Source organism: Drosophila tropicalis, unplaced genomic scaffold (assembly GCF_018151085.1).
Source record: "Drosophila tropicalis isolate 14030-0801.00 unplaced genomic scaffold, ASM1815108v1 contig_1190, whole genome shotgun sequence".
Lineage (NCBI taxonomy): Eukaryota > Metazoa > Arthropoda > Insecta > Diptera > Drosophilidae > Drosophila > Drosophila tropicalis.
Genome location: NW_027172561.1, coordinates 350,264 through 371,288, shown reverse-complemented (window position 1 = coordinate 371,288; position 21,025 = coordinate 350,264). Strand labels below are relative to the sequence as shown.

The 21,025-nt window shown below is 36.6% G+C and overlaps 1 protein-coding gene and 3 non-coding genes across 4 annotated transcripts; 2 read left to right on the top strand and 2 right to left on the bottom strand.

The window, feature by feature from the left end:
* Positions 1–496: 496 nt before the first annotated feature.
* Cht7 (chitinase 7) lies at positions 497–20,900 on the top strand. Its single transcript, XM_068291792.1, has 8 exons — positions 497–953; positions 13,852–13,933; positions 16,867–17,384; positions 17,447–18,403; positions 18,475–18,586; positions 18,663–19,633; positions 19,701–19,902; positions 19,973–20,900. The coding sequence occupies exons 1-8, from the start codon at positions 951–953 to the stop codon at positions 20,176–20,178; spliced, it is 3,051 nt and encodes a 1,016-aa protein (XP_068147893.1). The 5' UTR covers positions 497–950; the 3' UTR covers positions 20,179–20,900.
* TRNAC-GCA (transfer RNA cysteine (anticodon GCA)) lies at positions 14,612–14,683 on the bottom strand. The gene has a single exon. It is a non-coding gene; the product is annotated as a tRNA-Cys (tRNA).
* TRNAC-GCA (transfer RNA cysteine (anticodon GCA)) lies at positions 15,216–15,287 on the top strand. Its single transcript has one exon. It is a non-coding gene; the product is annotated as a tRNA-Cys (tRNA).
* On the bottom strand, positions 15,638–15,709 carry TRNAC-GCA (transfer RNA cysteine (anticodon GCA)). Its single transcript has one exon. It is a non-coding gene; the product is annotated as a tRNA-Cys (tRNA).
* Positions 20,901–21,025: the final 125 nt, after the last annotated feature.

Sequence of the window (21,025 nt, the reverse complement as noted above, 5' to 3'; positions counted from 1 at the left end):
AGACATACATATGTACATTTGGTTTTCGAAATTTAAAAAAATTTGTTTCACCTGGTGTATGGTATACCCGAGTCGACGAGTCGACTTACTTGCTTCATTTTATATTGACTTGGACAAAAGACGAAAACCAAAATTGGGGTGGAGGGGGGTGTCAAAAGAAGTGGCGGTTAGAGAGTGAGAGAGACAGACGAAAATTCAATTTTCCATGCAGCTCACAAGCAGAAACTGTTGTTTTCATGTTGTTGTTGTTTTTGTTGTTAGTTTGACTGTATATGGCGCTTATACGTGGCGGACCAACAACAACAACCACAACAGCCCAATCGGTGGGCCACTCATTTTGCCGTTTACTTGGCTCTGCTCTGCTCTGCTCGGCTCGACTTGGCTTGGCTTGACGACTTTGACTCCAACTTTGCCGTTGCTGCCGCTGTCGTCAGTTGTCTTGGCAGTTGGCCGTCGCAGCGCTCGAATCAGTTTCTGTTTTCCAGTCCAACGTGCGAGTTCGTAGCTGTTAGCGGGTTTTTTCACACACAATACAAAGACGACAACGACAAAGAAGAAGAAGGAGAAGACGAAAACCCAAAAATCAAAATCAAATCAAATTCAAAACTCTAATAAGGATTTTTTCGTCGGAAAAAGTGACTGTTACAAAAAAAGGCGCAAATATTTGTATGCGCACCACCGACACCGCCGTGTGTCATCCGTTGAAGTGTCTTCCAATTGAAATCGTGTACGAACAATCCGAATCCTAATTAGAATTGATAAAGTGCAGTCGCAGCAGAGCCAATTAATTGGCCAAAAACCAAACGAAAAAAGAAGGAAAAAGAGAGAAATTCGAATTATATTCTCGTCTTTTCGTGTTTTAATTTTTTTTTCTGGTTTTCATTATTGTTTATTGTTAATATTGAAATCATTGAATACACAAATATTCAGAAGGAAAAAATCAAAGCAAAATGGTGAGTGCAATATCGAACGAAATGTGTGTCAAGCCACAAAAGAGAACTATGAACGAAACTTAAACGACAAAAAAAAAAAAATTATCATACATATATTTATGCAGTCGAACGAACCATGCCAAAGAATATTGAAAGTCCGTTGACGCAACGGAAAAATGAATGTTAACCGACAGACAAGTGGACAGATAGACAGACAGACAGACAAGCAGCACTATGGAGAACTAGCAGACAGAATGGAACGGGTGAATGGGGAGGGGAGGGCGCTTGGTAGGTAGGTAGGTCTGGTGTCGGGGTAATGGTGAGAAAAGCAACAACAAGAAAAGCAACTACCAGTTCTGTGCAAGCTGACCGAAGTTGAAGGCAAACTTGTCAAAGACAATGAATATGAAATACTATTAAAGCAAGCAGTTCCCTCCAGCAGGAGGTGGGGTTGGTGCAGGGAGAAGGGGTAAAGGCTGCTGCTGCTGCTGCGGCTGTTAAAGCAGTTTCGCTTTCAAGCAAAATGGAAAGGGGATTTCTTGCTTTGTTGTTGTAGTTTTGTTTTCTTTTCTTATTTCTTGTTTCAAACTAACGATTTAATTAGTCTTTCTGCAGTTTCTTTGCTTTTACTTCCCTGGATTTTCATTATGGCCACGCCTAAATTCGGCACCAAGTAAAAGTTGTAACTTGCCCACCACAACAATAGCAACAACTAGTTTTTTTTATGTTTTTTTTTTCCTTTGCAACAATTAATATTTGCAAAAAAAAACACACACACACACACAAAACAAAAGTAACAACAACAAAACCTAAACCAAAAACCAATTGGCAAATCGCTGGCTTAAAACGAAAACAAAACAAAAAAAAAAAACCTAAAAAATAAAGCGAAAAAAATAAAACTGGTCTCGAAAAACTGAAAAACTGGCAAAATTAGGTTTGAAATACTTTAGAGATCTCGAAATGAGTGGAGAAAAAACGAAGGCAAGGCAAGGCAAAACGAAAAGGCAATCAAAAACACAAAAAGACTTAACTTAACTTAGTTAAAGTTTATAAATTAAACATATATAATATTGTTTTTTACTTTTTATGTCACGCTTTAAAAGATTTAAAAGGTCTATCTTTGATGTGTGTGTGTGTGTGTGTGTGTGTGTGTGTGTGTGTGTGTGTGTGTGTGTGTGTGTTACAGAGAGAGAAAGAAATGTTAATTACCTGTCTGTCTGGGCAAAAGTTGCACTTTCGCAGCAATTTCCAACTCAAACTCCCAACTCCCCGAAAGGCCACGCCTATTTCAATAGCTCCATTGCTCCATCTCCTTTCGCATTTTCTTCTCCATTTCTCTCCCTTCTCTCGCTCCCTCTCTCTCTCTCTTTCAGAGGTAACTTTGCCTGACACGCGCTATTATTGACAGCCGTGACTGACTGACATGTGCAGTTGTTGTTGTTATTGTAGTTGTTGTTGCCGAAACTCTCACTTTCGTTTGAAATGCCTCTTGCTTTGACAATTAAATGAAAACACTTGAAGAGAATATTGTTTGTACAATAAACAATTCAAATAACAAGGCACCGGCAAAGACATGGACATAGAGGCATAGCTTTTGCTTTTTTACATGCAGATAAACACACACACACACACTCACGCGACATAATAATTGCTTACCATGCAGAGACTTTCTCCCTTAAAGACACACAAGCACTCACTTGGCCGATAGTCTCAGTCGGAAGTTGGCACCAACCGGGCGTATGCGTAATGCGGATGTTGCAAACATGACGCCAAATAAAAATAAGCAAAAACAAAAACAAAAAAGGAAACCAACAAACCAACTGAGAACATTATTAATATAATACATTGCAATTAGTTTGCCTAAGACATATGTACTTCTGAATACCCTTACAATTAAGTATCAAGTATCTGATTATGAATCAGGTCACTTTTTATCGATTTGCATTAAAATTCATTTGGAATTTTCAACATTTCAGAATGATTTTCATTATCATTGTTTGCATTGCATTGTTCCAAAATAATTCCATCCCATTTGGCTTCAAATTATATCTTAAAAAATAATCAACTTAAAATAAATTAGCACTTAATTGAAAAATCTCTGTCAAAAAGATTCTTCCTCAATATTATTTGGAATATAAATTGCCTTTTTTAAGCCCAACTCGACATTGCTTATATCTCTGCATATTTTTACAATAAGGCACTGGAAAATATATTTGAAAAATCGATATACACTTAAGTCTTGAAAATGGTCTAGACTCGACTGTCCTCTCGTATTCATTAAAAATTCTTGTTGAATATAAGTTAAAAACAAAAAATTTAATGTAAAATAGTTACTAGGCCATCCTCACTAAATTCATATTCTTGTATAGTATTTTGAAGGAACAAGTCAACCAAGTTTCCTTTGATGCTAAACTAGTCTATTAACATTGTAATGGAAACTGAAAAATATCCATTACACAAATAACAAGTAGAATTTTAAATACAATTACAATTAATTAACGAATCGATAGCCATAAAAGTCAGTAGGCTAACAAATAAGTGTGTTAATTTTCTTGTTCCATAAGTTGGTGAATGGTAATTTAGGCTCTCATCAGGATTTAACAACTTTCTTTCCTTTTTTATTTAAATAGTCATAAATGAGTTCGTTGTCTGATGATAAGTGACTATTTCGACTGCTTATGATGAACTGCTTCGATACCCTTCTTTTAATCATTTTCGACTACTTTTGGAGTCATACTTTCAATCATTACTCGACTCGTTTTAGCAATTTATATTGGGCGGACTCGTTTTAGAATCAAATTTTGTATCACAAGTCACTCAATCAAGAGTACAATTTCGAATCAAATTATCAAGTAAATGAATAGACTTATCAATGCGATTTCAGTTAATATAATTTTCAAACTGCAGTCTAGGTTTTTAGGATATGATTAACTTTTTGTGATAACAAAACTTCAACCATTAAGTGGATCAAAAATAAAATGCCTCACTATCATATAGCTAGTAAACTTATCCCATCGAGACTATTTAAGCAAGCATTGAAAGAATTCTATTTAAAATAAACAGCACTTCAAGGAAACACGAATAAATGGACCACACATACATATATAGTATGTCCATATGTAAATACATATATGGAAGATCAACTCAAAAGCTGCTCAATTCAGATCAGAATTTAACAACATTTGATTTTTAATTTTTTTGTTTGTGTGAAATTCCTTAATTTGGTATGTTATTTTCAGATAATATTAAACATTCTGTTGTTGTTTTTGAATACTAAATTCAAGTGAATTTCATGAATAAGAAAACCGTTTTAAAGTTAAATTGTTATTAGCTTTTATTTTATTTAAATTTAAAAATACAATGACTAACCGCGAATAAAAGATCAGAGGTCCATTTAAATAGCTTTGGCTATGACGCAATATGCAAGATATCTAAAAATGTATACAGTTAGTCCCTATTAAGTACATAGATTTGTATTGAATGACGTTTAGGTTACTTTATAAAACTTTACACAATTGGCGAACTAAAATGAAACTCAAACCAATTACTTTTTCCCGATTGATTATAATTTGCCGATTGTGTAAAAGAGAAAACTGATATCTCTTAACGTGCTTAGTGTTGAGTTAATTAATTGTGCAATAAATTGCACATTTCAACATGCATCTAATAAAGAGAGGGAGAGAGAGAGGGGCAGTCTCAAGCCAACTTTAAGCATTTAAAAGCTAATTAATTGTAAAATGCATACTTCAATAAAATATAAATTTTGATTAGTCTATCAATTTTAGTTAGGTAGTTAAATTATCATAAACAAGTATGTGCAAAAATCCATTAAATGGTTAATGGATCTTTTATTATGTTACTTTCAATGAGTTTTCTATGGTTTGTTTTTGTTTTTGTCACTTGAGTTGAAGTTTTCATTAAGTTTTGCATACGTATTTATTGTCTTGCAGAAAGCCTTAATTTATTTTGTTAAAAACGAATTATCTTCGTCCATATCCATGTGCGTTTAATTTGAAGGCTAAATCCATCTCATTTGAGTTTTAAATTTAAAATAAGAGAGAAAGGAAGAAATGTTTAATTAAATATTTTGTAGAAAACCAAAATTTGTTCATCGTTTAGTTACAGTCCGAAGATGGTGGGGAATAACGTTATAACATTTCTTGATCTCTCAGAATTTACAAAATTTATCGTTATTTGAACATGTTTTTCTTTGATTTTGTTTTGAGAGACAAGGCGACAGATTCCAGTCACTTTGGCCTAACCCTGACAGGCAGTCAGTCAGTCACAGCCCGCAGCTGCAATTCAGATCTAAGTGGGTTGTGTTTGATTGTCTATTGAGACACACACACACACTAACACCACAAACACACACACACACACACATACACATAAAGATACTACTTGCATTTAAAGCCATAAAGCACAAATCAAGTTTGCAATTCACTTTTATGTTGGTTTCTATGCGAGTTTTGCTTTTTGATTTTCTTTCTTTTGTTGTTGTTGCCGCTGCTGTTGCCAGCAATTTATGTATTTGTACATAAACAATTGCAAATGAATCGTATTGAAAAGTTGAGAAACTGAAATCGAAACGCATCAAATGGTTATTGAACTCGTTTTGTTATTTTTTCTCATTTTTTTTTGTTTTTGGTTTTGCATTTAAAGCTAACCACCAAGAGACACAGCAAACAAAAGACTTAGACAACAAACCTTTTTTTTATGGCTTTGAATTTTCGGCTTGGCGATCTGTGGCAGGAAGTGTCACCTTTTTGTTTATACAACTCCAAGTAAACAAATAAGCCTAATTATGTATTTAGTAGACAAATACATATCTATGTATGAATGTATGTATATCAATCATTTGACAAGTAAAAAAAACAAATTAAAAGACAACAAACAGAAAAAAAAAACCCGACGAGGGCCACCTAATCAACGCAAACTCGTTTGAAATTTTAGTCGTTATATAAAAAGAGGCAAAAAAAAGCACAAAAAAAATGGCTTAAAGGCATTCCACATGGACGTCAGCATAATCGAATCGAATAAAAAAAAATAACGCTGAAAACTGAAATCGAAAAGCAGCCAAAAACTAACTCATTATCAGTAAAAATCATTGACCAGCCACAGCAACTCTCTTTGGCAGTCAACTAATTTTGCTAATAACTTTATATACCTACATATGTACATCTGTATGTATGTATGTACCTACATATATAGACAAGTCAAGCCGACTTTCGAGTTGTAGCTGTTGCACAACAACATCTGTGAATATCTCTTTGCTTAGCTGTGTATTTGTCTATTTTTTTCGCTCTTTTTAATTGAACTAATTAGAGGTGGAAACCCATTTTCGCCCTTCCTCCCCAAAGCAGACAAAACAAAAACATTGTCGGCACACGATGAATTTTGTGCTTGTGATGAAATTTCATTATTACTTTTGATATACTTAAGATGCCAATTTGACCAAAACTCCAGGAAACAGTTAACCAATACAATACATTGCCATGCAACTTAAAAATTTGGTCATATTTGTTTAATGATTTTCAACTTTTTCACAAGAAATAAGAAAAACGAGTCATTAACGACATTAATATTTAATATTTGAACTAAACTTGATTTTAAAAAACAAAACGTTTCTAGTACTCACAGTACTGGTAACCCTTATAAGCCAAGTTGCACTAGCCACAAGCTAATAGCCTAAATCTTAATTGCCTTAGATTATCCAGTGATGGATACTCGTAGAAGAAATAAGGACAATTTCGACTCTCAACTGAGATTGAAACTCAAATAAAGGTAACTTTCCCTCGAATATGAACAATTTTCCACCTAAATGCCTGGTGATTGTTGAGCTTGATCTGGATTATCCTAGAAGAGGAATAGGAATAAGAATGGGAATAGGACAAAAGTTCATTAATTAAATTGTATATTTATTTTTATTATTATGTTACGTTCGTTTAATAATATTTTCAAAATTCATTTAATTTTCAAGTAATACAGTAGCTAGCCGAAAATGAATTCTAAGTTTTAGGCCAAAGAGTTGTGCATCATTATTATGGTAATATAAGCCGCATGTGATCTGTGTCTTCGGCTCGATTATATATCTTTAGCTGTGGCCATTAAAATATAAAAAAAAAAGAAAAAGATTGTCTGGCTTTAATACTGTTTTATGACTAGGCCATAAAAAACAAAAAATTGATCGACAACAAGCCGATATAAACTGGCCAGTCAGCCTCGAAACGGTCAGAGAGACATCTTTTAATTTAAATTTTAATGTGTATACTATAGATACCTATTCATTTTTTTCTTTGATTTGATTTGATTGAACAAACTGGTTTGTTTTGGCTAACTTAAAGAAAAAGGTTAAAGTTTAACTACATAATGGCCATAAGAAATGCAAACCTGACATTCAGAGTTTCAAGCCAAAAACACAAAATTTCACTCGAATGCGATTTGTCGTGTTTGTAGGTTTTTATCTCTCCCTGTGTGTGTGTGTTTCTTTTGTTTATTAAATAAAGCGCATACTATATGCTTTACGTAACAAAAACTAAAAGGCGGCTGCTGCACTTGCTGATGATGACATAATGACAGTTCCTTATTGCTTATTTTCCCCCTTTTTTTTTGGGAGTTGGGGAAAGTGCAAGGCAAAAAGAAACAAATAATTCGTGGATCATCATAGACCTGCAACATTTTGAGGCATTTTCCACTACGTTAGCTAGCAATTTGCAGGCTAAATGTGTGTCACTTATGTTGTTTGTTTCAACTAGTAGACAACAATGATATAATTGCCGCTAGACTGAGCTGCAACAGCCCTAGGAAAACTCTAAAAAAAAAAAAAAAAAAAAAAAAAAACTGACATTAATGCGACTTTGACAAATGGCAGAAAAATTCTTTACGAGGCCAAAACCAAATACCCAACAAGACGAAAAACAAACAAAACAGACAAAACAAATGGACATAAATTTTATTGACATTATGAACAAGTTGGCTGCGATGTAGGAAATGGCTGGGGTCTCTGCCGCTGCCGCTGAGACTCAGGCTGAGGCTGCTGTCGCAAAAGTTGTGAGTCTCTACACACAGTCAGTCTCTTGATCTCCAACTCGATCTCCAACTCGATCTCAATCTCGATCTCGAGCAGTGGAACGGAAGTTGTGCGCAGTCAGCTGTTGAAATCTGAATGGCTGAATGGCATTGCAGAAGCAAGAATAATCACCACATTTGCCATACCATTCCATACCATTCCATGTTGCAGATTCTGAGTCATACTTTGGCCACAGCCGCTGTCAGCTTAGCTCAGCTGGCTCACGTTTGGGCCATTAAAATAAAGTGCCAACAGTGTGTGTCCAAAATCTGATGCACTTGAAAATTAATGGTACGGGTGCGGCACGACAAGGAGAATAAAAAAAGAAACAGATATAAAGAAACAAACATAAATCTAAATTATGAACAAGATATTTCCACACCACAAACGCAATGAAATTTTTTTTTAACATTCTCAAATGATCGGCAATGATTTAAACTAATCTCTATTATCCTAGTGCAGTAAATGCCAATTATAACTATTAGCATGTTACTGAGTGGAAACTTGAGTGTCGTTTTGACTAACATTCACTGTACTTAAAAAAAACTTTGAAAATATTGGTCAATTCGTTTTTAAGGAACAATCGGAGAGAGGTCCACGGTCCTCAGTATTTTACTTTGTCTGTTTCAAGAGTTACCAAGAATGGACAGTCGAAAAAGGTAATCAATTATTTCAAATATCTATGTTTCGGGGTTTGTCCAAACTGCTTAGTCTCCCCATTGAATCCGTTCATGATAAATCGTTTATTGAGACATTCAGGTACATTAACAAACAAATGTTTATGATTGTAATTCAATAAGTTGAAATGTAAAAGTCGAACTGATTCATTCGTTTAATGCTTTACTGAACTTTAAATAAATAGAAAACCAAATGAAATATAAAATAATGATCCTTTTGCTTATTAATTTCAAATGGTTCGATCTTTCATTTATATTCAGATAATACTCAATGTTTTCGTAGCATTAATTCGTTCTGTTACAATGATTCAATCAACATTGAAAAATGCTTATCATTGTCTTGAAAATTCTAGTTAGAATAATGTCTTTTGATCTGCATTTAAATCTTGATTACAAATGAATTGCATTTTAATTAATAGAAATTGGTCAAAATATTACATAAATTTTCAAATTTCAAAAAGCCATTCTATTTGCGATTCTGTGAATATAAATGAATCCGTTGATCCGATACTGACTCAAAGTTTTTGGTTAGAATTTTCTCATTATTTTCTTATATATGTTGAAAACAATTTCAAATGTACTTGTAGCACTTACTCGTTTGAATTTTTAATTACCGAGCATTGAAAATAATCGATGCCAGTTTGATTAGCAGAGATTAGTTTCTATTTTGGAATGTAGTTTGTAGTTCTGGAATCAGGCTTGTCTTTTGTCTAATTCTACAAGTTCTGGAACTAGCCTTTACATTCTTTGATAATGCCTTAAAGACCATTTCAATTACTTAATGGAACTAGAAATGCCGGTGCCCTTTGACCTAAGACTAGGAAATTAATCTGCAAATTCTTTAGCTTAAATTATGCAACTCAAAGGCAGTTTTCTAATTCTAATAGTTTAATTAACTAATCTAGGTCATGCATAACCCTAAACCCAAAAGCAATTCATTGTCTAGTTATGTAATGAGAGCTGAATGATTACCACACTTTGTAATCACGGTTAAATTTCGTAATAAACTGTTTTGAAAATGGAATTTTGTTGTCTAAACCTAAAGTTTAAGTCAATGGCCTATCTCAGGGTTAAAAGTTTGTAGCAGGAAGTAATTTGCCAGATATCCGTGAGGCTAAGCGATAATTGAAGTCGTTTATGCTTATGGCCAGTCCCAAGTGGGTTCTGGTCTCGGTTCTCTGGTACTGCACCTCAAAAGGCCCGATTCTAATTGGCCAGTGAACCAGTTTCAGTTCAGTTCCGTTCAGTTCAGTTTCAGATTCAATACTGAGTCATGCGCCATTCTTTCACCACCACCACCTCCTGAGCACCGCCACCAGCTTATCCCCGCTCGTAGTCGGACTGAACTCGTTTCGCGCAAAGATTGCGCAAGGTCGTCTGGTTGGTCAGGACAGGAGAGGACAGGTGCCCCGTTGCTGACGCTACGCTGGCTATATTAACTTAATTGTGACGTATGAGAAACTAGCGCTAAAAATTTCATTTGTTGTAAACAATAAAAATGGACAATGGACAAACACACAAAAATAAAAGAAAACTTTCAGAGCCAAAATCAAAGCCATATATGTATGTATGTATATATGTACATATAGACAAATGTATATGTATGTATGTACATACATATGTGCATATTGCTAAACAGTTATGACTGGGTGCTTTATTAATGCCGTTAAGTCATCAGGTTTATGTACAGGTATATGTATGTATGTGTGTGTGTGTATCTATGGACGCGTGTCGCCAACTAAGCAGCGGGTTTTCTTTTCTTCTTCTTTATTCATTTTGCTTCTCACCTTGAGCTTAATTTCGGTCAAACTAAAAGGCATTCAAATTTAATTAAATATAACAGCTAAAAGCGCGACAGAGCGGCAAACTGTCCGAAAATTTCAAATAAATTGCATTTTAAGTAAGCCAAAACAAAAAAGAAAAAAAACCAAAGAAAAACGAAAGACTTAAGCGACAAACGCACACTGGCAGGGTGAGTGGGAGAGCGAGCGAGCGAGAGATAGAGAGAGGGTTAGTTGGTTATATGCATTACACATGGCTTGTCTCTCAATAAGTGAGACAGAGAGCCAGCTATTGAGGGAGAAGTTGTTACATGTTGATGCATGCACATGGCTTTGCGTGCGTGTGTATGTGTGTGTGTGTGTGTGTGTGCGCGCTTGTATGATTAATGCAACTTTTGCGCAATTTGAGCTGCCTGCTGAAAACATATTGAAAGAGTGCCGAAGTGAGCGGCGGCGGCTATGAAAAAAAAGAGAAACAAATACATATGTAAATACATACATACATACATAAATGAATTGCAATTTATGAACATTACTTTTTCCTTCAAGTGAAAAGCAAAAACACAACAAACAAAAACGAAGAAGAAGATCTAAAAAGTAGGTAAAGATGATGATGATGATTTTCATTTTCATATCCATTTCCATTTCGATGCTGAAGCAATTCAGCAAAAAAATGTTTCGCTTTTTAGATATTAATGAAAATGCATACGTTTTCTTTTTCAATTATTTTTCCTCTCCTTCTCCTCGTCCTCGTCCTCCTTCTCGCCTGTTTTGTCTTTACGTATGTACATACATATGTATGTATGTATTTACAACATTTATTTTTGCGCAAGACAATTGAAAGAAATCCAATACAATCGCTCGATGTCGACGATGTTTTCTATGGAATGCAGTTGCCCCGTGTAGACTTTCCTCCTCCAACACCAGCATGCTACCTCTCTCTCTCTCTCTTTTCTAGCTATTATTTATTGACTTTTATTTGTCGCTTTCGTAACCAAAACTTTACCGGCAAAACGAAAAACCCCTCATCCAATAAGCTAAGCCCAACCAAGCCTCATTGGCTAGGCTCCAGCGGTTTGCATTAGCCCCTTCATATGGAGTTTTGGGACTAATACTTGTAATGCGAGTTGGACAATTGCCCCAAAATGGTATAAATTTTACGTAAGCTCTTTGATTTAATTGAAGAATGGGAGTGTTTCTCTGTGTGTGTGTGTGTGTGTGTGTGTGCGGGAGGGGGAGTGGTAACAGATGGCGAGTTGGGGTCAAAAAGATTGTTGTTTGGTTCGTGTGGTTCTGGATCATTTTGTGAGAGTGAAAATGAAAGGCATTTTAGATCTTTTAGACTTGTTTTGGTTTTCACTTTACCGTCTTTCATTTCCGTGCGGTGATCAAAACGAGGCAAACCAACAAAAAACAAAGAAACGAAAACTGAAACCAGTTGGTCCAGTTGGTCGCTTGGTTGGTTGGTTGGTTGGTTGGCCACACGCGATAAGGAACTTTTTTTGTTTCTTGTACGTACATATATGTATGTATATTTATAAAACCAAAGACAACAAAAAATTATAATTTATGCATTAATTTTTTTTTTTTTTTTTTTTTTTGGCCCCGTCTGCTTCTTTTGGCAACATTTTAAATGAATAGCCTCAAAAAAAAAAAAAAACAAAACATGCGCAAGATTTAAACCAGTTTCACTTTTGTTTTACTTGGACGAGTGTTAATCAAGAGATTTATCTCCCCCCCCACTCCTTCCACCGCTGTCTATCTATCTATGTATGTACATACATATGTGTCTGTGTAAACGAGGGCAGGAATATTCCTAGTAATTAAAAAACATATGATTTGCATATTCATTTTAAATTGCTGATTCTTAAAAAGGAATTTCTTTATTTGGTTTTCATGTTCTAAATGTTTCACCCCCAAAACCCAAATTTCTTGCCCTTTCTTTAACATTTGATTCGTTTTCACAAATAAAACCGATTTGAAACAACATTTCCAAAAATAATTTGAAATCTTGGATTCCAATTTGTCTTTTCCAAGACTTTTTCACACTTTTGCAGCCTCCTTTCGATGTTTTTTTTTTCGTTTTTAGTACTTATCAAACTGCCCTCGTTGACTTGACTCTGACTTTGACACTGAGAATGAATAAGAGAGTAATACAATTTATAGCCTGGCTCGGGTGTTTATGGCCGGGTTAGGCTATAAATTTCCAGATGCCCACCTTTTTTTATATTTTTGTTAGATCTTATTGTTAGATCTGCTTGACCTTGAGGCAGCATTTTATTTAGAATTAGCCAAAAAAAAACCTACTCACACACACACACACGAAAGAGTTAGGGAAAGAGATCCCCAAGTTAAGTTGGTACCCCATCTAACTGTAACTTAATTTTATTTTATTTTTTTGGGCAATCTCCTCACGATTGTGCCAATTTCTTTTCGACATTAGGTAAGAAGGTGTTCTTAATAGACATTCACATTGAATGCTAAGTAGATTATACAGGTAATTGTTGAATAATCTAGGTGAATGTAAATGTGAATGGTATGAATGTACGTATATAAATAGATGGATAACAATATTGAAGATCGGAGGTCATCTCTTTCGTTTGTTTATTTCTCTTTTGTTTAAAGTAATTAATCTGAAGTGGGCTTACCAGTGTCAAAAAAATTGCCACTTGACTTGATTTGGACAACTTTATAAACAATAACAACAATAATAACAATCAAACTTCACTAGAGATGTCAACCATAAATTGTTTCAAAATCGTCACACACACACACACACACACTCACACAAAATACAATTTGAATGCATAATTATGAACACTAAGTAATTTTAATTAGTTGTCTTGTTCAAACAATCAACTCGGCGAACTCAGCGAACTTGGGAATTGGGTCAATGTCAAGACGTGGTTGGTCGGTCGGTCGGTTGGTCATCCGCACTTCAATTTGTTTGTAATTTAATTTGTGGGCGACCAATTGGAAAGGCGAATTGACTAAGGGCTGGCCACGTGACCTTTGTTTTGTTTGGTTTCGGCTTTGTTTTTACTTTTCTTTAACACCTTTAAAAAATTAATGATTGCACACATTAGTACATCAGGATATTGGCTGAGAGAGACCCTGTGCATATTATAACAAAAACGACAAGACCTTATACACACATATGTACATACATATGTATGTATGTATGCATGTGTTAGTTATGTTTTATCGACCATGTTACGTCCGATGGACTTGACGACCTTCTTCTGACCATTTTTGTGATCTACATATTTGCTTAACCCATAAATCATATCTGTGTGTCGTTAATCACAAGAAAGAAAAGCAAAAAAAACCAACTGTGCTTTTAATAGCCAACAAAACTTATAGCCCTCTTTTCTGTTGTTTTGTTTTTACAGTTACCACCACGATTGCTGCGAATCGCCTTTGTGATATGCCTGCTAATTGTTTTACTCTCCCCATCCACAGACAGTGCACAGAGTAAGTAACTACATACCAAAGTATACAAATTTAATAGTTACTCAAAAAGTTATAAAAAAACAAAACAACCACTTGACAATGTTTTATCCATTTGTTCACATCTGTCGCAAAATCAAATAATTTGCTAAAAATATAAACATTTTATGGTGAAATATAAGTAGAAAGAATGCGGAATGTCAAGTAATGTGAGGTATAGCAGATTTCTGAATCGTTTGAATAAACTTGATACATAGTCTATATAATAGTTTTGGATGCAAAAATATTCTTTGACTAATTGAAAGTCCACTGCTTAATTATAGGAATAAATTAATTGGGGATAATTGTATGTATAAGCAGTCCGATTTTTTATTCAAAAAAGGAACTAGGTTTAGTTTTCTAACGGGTTTCCGAAGTAGAATTCAAGCTCGTTTAAAAATTCTGCTCGGCTTTGAACTCTCTAATTGGTCTCATACTTACATTTAATCATCTTCGATTTTAAATGAAACCAAAATCCAAAAAAATTGATTTTTTTACATTACGATTAAACTTCTTTTAAGCAAAAGTTGTTGCAGGAGTTTGAATTAAAAGAGCAAAACTGTAAATAAACTTTAGGGATGAGACAGCTGGAGCAAAGGCAAAAATTTAAAAGCAAAAAACCACAAAACAAGAATAAAAAAATTAACAAAAGAAAAAAAAACTAGGGGACACCCGGGTTTGAACCGGGGACCTCTCGATCTGCAGTCGAATGCTCTACCACTGAGCTATATCCCCATGCTACACCGCGCAAGCTAAAATTCTAGTTGAGTGACGGCAATTTGCAGCTACCTCTTGTTAGTTTTTCTTATACTTTTGCTTCATCTGCTTGCTGGCATCTGCAATTTAACCCTCTGCTGGGCATAGGATTTTAATTCACATTTTGAGTTAAATACAAATAAATAAAGTCGGGCGGTTAAAATAAACAACAACAGAAATCGTTTAGACCAAAGATAATATATTAACTTAACCTAAAATATTAATGTAATCTGCACAAAAAGCCAATCAATCCCACAGTTGCTTCCTTTTTTTTCTGAACTCCATCCTCAATAACAGAAAGATATTCTGGCATTTGCAACAAATGAAAAAAAGAAAAAAGAATGTCTTTTTTTTCATTCTAAAACGGTTTATTTTTTGGATCTTTAAGATCAACCACTTTTTTTAAATTTAAGTTTTAAAAAAAAAAAAAGTTTTTTTTACTTTACGATCAATTGGTAATTACCCAAAGCCTTAGTTTATATGAGTCCAACTGATCTGAGTGCACTCAGCTGGGGATATAGCTCAGTGGTAGAGCATTCGACTGCAGATCGAGAGGTCCCCGGTTCAAACCCGGGTGTCCCCTAGTTTTTTTTCCTCCCCCTTTTTTGTTTGCTTTTTTTATTTCTTAAAAGTTTTTTTTTATCTATGGGGAAGCTTTTTAAAAAATTCAATTGAACAGAGCAAAGTTATTGTTTGATAAGATCGAAATCAATGAGAAAACGCCATTAAGCAAACATCCAATTGGAATGTAAGCGATAAAAATTTACATTTGAGGGCGAAAATGGCAATTAGCAGTCAATTAGAATCATTCTAAATGTCTAATTGGGAACGCTAGACTAACCAATTGACAAAATTTGAGGCATTTAACGAACAACAATATTAAAGACGACAAAAAAAATATAATTTACAAAAAACAAAAAAAAAGTTATCTCAAGGGGACACCCGGGTTTGAACCGGGGACCTCTCGATCTGCAGTCGAATGCTCTACCACTGAGCTATATCCCCAATTGGCAGTTATCTGACCAAATAGCTATTTAAGACACACAGTCGATGGGATACAGACGCGCAATTTCTAAAGTGTGTGTGTGTGTGTGTGTCTGTGCATGGGCCTGCGCAGGAGAGAAGCAACAAATGCAAAAAATATATGTATATTTAAAACCATTAAGTAAAATATTTAAACAGGTTTTTGTTTTTATTGTTTAACGTGTCTGCACTGCAACGAATTCCACTTCATTTAGCCACACAATTAAGAAGACAAAATCCAAAAAAAACCGGTAAGCGAGTTCGGCTGCAATTTAATTGGCCATGTATTGTATTTAAGGTACAACGCGTACTATTATTAATTGCATAAATATTTCACCACGAGAAGATGTTTATTATAATGACAGCCAGGTACAGAATTAGATAAATCTCAATCACAGTCACAGATGCAGATACAGATACAGATACAGACACAGCAAATTCATGGCGGCACATTGCCTTTGGGGATAGCATCAAAGTTAATTTGCTTGCCAAAAGCTTCAGATTGACAGCCACAAAAAAAAACCTACATCTGAAGATGTCATTAATTTGAAATAATCGACACTCGACAATCGGAGATCAAGATTGCGACAGTCGTGGTTCAGTCATTACCATTACCAGTGATTGATGATTGAGGTATGTACTTACAAATACACACATACTTACATATGTGCCTATGTATGTACATGTGTTGGCAACAGGTGGCAGCTACTTTAAAGTCGGGAAGAGCGGCTCAATAGAGGGGCTTACATTATAAGTTGGGCAAGGTCAAGTTGTTTCTGTCTGCTTTTTAGGGTAAACACGGAGGTATCCAATTTATTCAAACGTACAATACGTACGTTACAATTAGCTATAATACCAATAATATGTAGATAATATAATATGTATAGGATAATGAGTATAGTATAAGAAATAAAGGATCGTGAAATAATTACTTTATCTTTACGGACTATTAGGTTTTAAACTTGAGTCAGTCGGTATGTTTTGTTTTTTGGACAGGGTATACTCAAGTCGGCACAACTTGACTTTATTTCATTTTTGGGTCAAACAGTGGGCGGGCATTTTATTTTTTACCTACACATGCACACACATACATCTATCTCAAAAGATTGTTAATAACTAATGTCACTTGCACATTCCAGCTAAGACACGCCGCCGCCTGCGACGTCCCACCTCATCATCATCATCATCTGCATCGGTTAGCTCCAGCTCCAAGAAGGCAACTGAGGCTCCCGTGGCCGAAAAACGTATCGATCAATTACCAGCATCGACGAGCACAAGTGTTCGACGTACTCGTCTACGTTCCAAATCGAAATTCGGTGGCGGTGCAGCAGCTGGAGCTGGCGCTGGAGTCGCCGCTGCTGGCGGTGCCGCATTGGTGGCTAGCGGATCATCGCTTAAAGGCAAAAAGACCAAGGTCGACGATGGCACACCAAAGATCGTCTGCTATTATACAAATTGGTCGCAGTATCGTGTCAAAATTGGTAAATTTGTGCCCGAGGATATACCTGCCGATCTCTGTACACATATCATTTTCGCCTTTGGCTGGCTGAAGAAGAACAAATTGAGTTCATACGAGTCCAACGATGAGAATAAAGACAATGTACCCGGTCTATACGAACGCATGATGAATCTGCGTAAGGCCAATCCTAAATTGAAGGTAAGTCATGAACAATTACGCTAGGTGTGCCGATCTTTACGAGTCTTTATGTCTCTATCTAGATTCTATTGGCTTTGGGCGGTTGGTCTTTTGGCACTCAGAAGTTCAAGGACATGTCTGCGACACGTTATACCCGTCAGACATTCGTTTACTCGGCCATACCGTTCTTGCGTAAACGTGGTTTTGATGGTCTTGACATGGATTGGGAATACCCCAAGGGTTCGGATGATAAGAAGAACTTTGTTTTGCTGCTAAAAGAACTGCGCGAAGCCTTCGAAGCTGAGGCACAAGAACTGAAGAAGCCACGTTTGTTACTCTCAGCAGCTGTTCCTGTCGGCCCGGACAATGTCCGCGGTGGTTACGATGTGCCGGCCATAGCTAGCTATTTGGATTTCATTAATCTGATGGCTTACGATTTCCATGGCAAGTGGGAACGTGAAACTGGACACAATGCCCCATTGTATGCCCCATCAACGGATTCGGAGTGGCGCAAACAACTCTCTGTCGATAATGCTGCCAGTTTGTGGGTTAAACTGGGTGCCCCCAAGGAGAAATTGGTGATTGGTATGCCCACCTATGGCAGATCCTTCACTCTGGCCAACACCGAGAAACATGGACCCAATGCACCAGCCACTGGCGGAGGTCGCGAGGGTGTATACACAAAGGAGAGCGGTTTCTTGGCTTATTATGAAATTTGCGAAATGCTCCAGAATGGAGCCGTCTATGTTTGGGATGAGGAGATGAAAGTCCCCTATATGGTCGATGGGGATCAATGGGTTGGTTTCGATGACGAACGTGCCATTCGTAATAAGATGCAATGGATTAAATCGAATGGTTTCGGCGGCGCAATGGTCTGGACCATCGACATGGATGATTTCAAGGGCGAGGTATGCGGAGGCAATGTGAAGTATCCATTGATTGGAGCCATGCGCGAAGAATTGTTGGGCATTTCGCGTGGCAAGGAGGCCAAGGATGTTAACTGGACAGCTGTGGCATCAACATTCGAAGATATCGAAGAGGTGTGTATAATAATTAAGGAACTTTTCGATTACTCCAAATAAAAATATTGTTGTGTATGTTTTGCTTTTAGAAACCGGAACCGATCAAGATTTCCGTTGATGAGATACTCAACAAAGTGCGTAAACCTCAGGTGCTTAAGAAACATCGCATCAAGTCCGGAGCAAATGCAGTTGAGCAAAATAGTAAGATATAAAGGATATATGTACATATGTACTTCCGCCAAAGACTAACAAAATTCTTTCCCTATTTGTTTTGTAGCACGACCTGCTCAAGTGTTCTGCTATTTGACTAGTTGGTCAGCCAAACGTCCAGGTGCTGGCAAATTTGAGCCAGAGAACATAAATCCCAAACTCTGCACACACATTGTCTATGCATTTGCCACGCTCCAGGATTACAAGCTGACCGAGGCCACCGATGATGATCCCGAGAACTATGAGAGTGTGATTGCTTTACGTGAATCGAATCCAGATCTGCAGATCCTTTTGGCCATCGGTGGATGGGCTTTCGGTTCGACACCCTTCAAAGAGCTGACTTCCAATGTGTTCCGTATGAATCAGTTTGTCTACGAGGCTATCGATTTTCTGCGTGACTATAAATTTAATGGTTTGGATGTCGACTGGGAGTATCCTCGCGGTGCCGAAGATCGTTTGGCCTATGTCAATCTGCTCAAGGAGCTGCGTGTTGCATTCGAGGGCGAGGCCAAATCATCTGGTTTGCCCCGTCTACTTCTCACTGCTGCTGTGCCAGCCTCGTTTGAGGCAATTGCCGCTGGTTATGATGTCCCAGAGATCTCCAAGTATTTGGACTTTATCAATGTGATGACCTATGATTTCCATGGTCAATGGGAACGCACAGTTGGACACAATTCACCGTTGTTTGCCTTGGAATCGGCCACCGGATATCAGAAAAAGCTGACCGTCGACTACAGTGCTCGGGAATGGGTGAAACAGGGTGCTCCCAAGGAGAAACTCTTGATCGGCATGCCAACCTATGGACGTAGCTTTGAACTGGTCAATGATACACAATTTGATATCGGATCACCATCATCGGGTGGCGGAAAGGCTGGAAAATTCACCAACGAAGCGGGCTTCCTCAGTTACTATGAAGTGTGCTCTTTCCTGGCAGCGGATAACACAACGCTCGTTTGGGATTCGGAGCAACAGGTGCCATTCGCATACCGTGGCAATCAATGGGTTGGCTTCGACGATGAACGCTCTTTGAAAACAAAGGTGAGAAAAAGTGCACTCAATTGGAAGGAGGCATCATTCAACAATGCATTTTCTTTTCCATTTCTAGACCGAATGGTTGAAGGAGCAAGGTTTCGGTGGCATTATGGTTTGGTCCATTGATATGGACGATTTCTCCGGCCGTTGTGGTAGTGGAAAGTATCCATTGCTTACTGCACTAAACGATGAACTTAAGGACTATAAGGTTGCCTTGGAATTCGATGGACCCTACGAATCGCATGGTCCACGTGGCGCTTATACCACAAAAGATCGTGAGTTTTGATCACTCTCATCGATATGAAGTTGCCAACTACTGATGTGACTACTTTTTTTCTTCTTTAGCTCATGAGGTCACTTGTGCCGAGGAGGATGGTCATATTAGCTATCACAAAGATTGGGCTGATTGCACACATTACTATATGTGCGAGGGAGAACGAAAGCATCATATGCCATGTCCTGCCAATTTGGTGTTCAATCCCCAAGAGAATGTCTGCGATTGGCCTGAAAATGTTGAAGGTTGTCACACGCCCACAGAGGCACCTGCCTAAATTCATCAATAACACACTCCCCCCGCCGCTTACTCCCCTTTCCATGCCTCTTTTCCCCACAATTTCTCTGCGGGGAGAGATGGCTTTTGAATTGTTAATACTTTTGATATGATGATGCCCTAGATTTAGTTTTAATACAACAACACAAAAACTGCCACGAAACAATTTTGCTCTGCCCTCTTACCTCCCCCATTCCTACTAACTAGCTACAAAAAATACTCACAAAAAAAATGGAATGTTTGCTATTTTTCGGCTGATTTTTTTTTATTTTTTTGTCTACTACATAAGTTTAACTAGTATTTTAAGTAGTTTTTATGTTTTAGTTAAAAATTCGCACAAAAACAACAAAAATTGCTCGAACCCTCTCAAAAAGCATTTTTACTAACTTTCGCTACCCCGTTCCCCCTTATCACCTATCGAAGATTATATGTATGTATATGTAAACGAAAAACGATTTCCATAAAAACGTCAGAATTTTTTATATATTAAAAAACTGTGATAATCATAAGAACAGAACGGAACAGAAAAAGAACGAAATCAAAATTTTGTCCAAATCAAAAAGCAGTTTCTCTCACACAAAAAAAATGAAAGCTTTTTCTTTCTCCCCCCTCCCAATTTAACCAAACACCTACTACCACCCTTCCTCCGCCCCACATTCTTTTATTCACTTTTTCCTCTATTGAAAGTTGTATATGTATATTGTATTTTCAAGTTTTAACAATAATATTTGTATTATAGAGTTGTAATTATTTAGTTAAAATAAATCTCCACTCTTATTAAAATAAAAACTAAAAGTCTATCCATTATAAGAATACATATTTTCTTTTGAGCATTGCAAAGAATCTCA

Coding starts and splice junctions, on each gene's coding strand:
- Cht7 (XM_068291792.1), top strand. Junction 13,934..16,866: donor ATCCACAGACAGTGCACAGA/GTAAGTAACTAC, acceptor TGCACATTCCAG/CTAAGACACGCCGCCGCCTG. Junction 17,385..17,446: donor AGGCCAATCCTAAATTGAAG/GTAAGTCATGAA, acceptor GTCTCTATCTAG/ATTCTATTGGCTTTGGGCGG.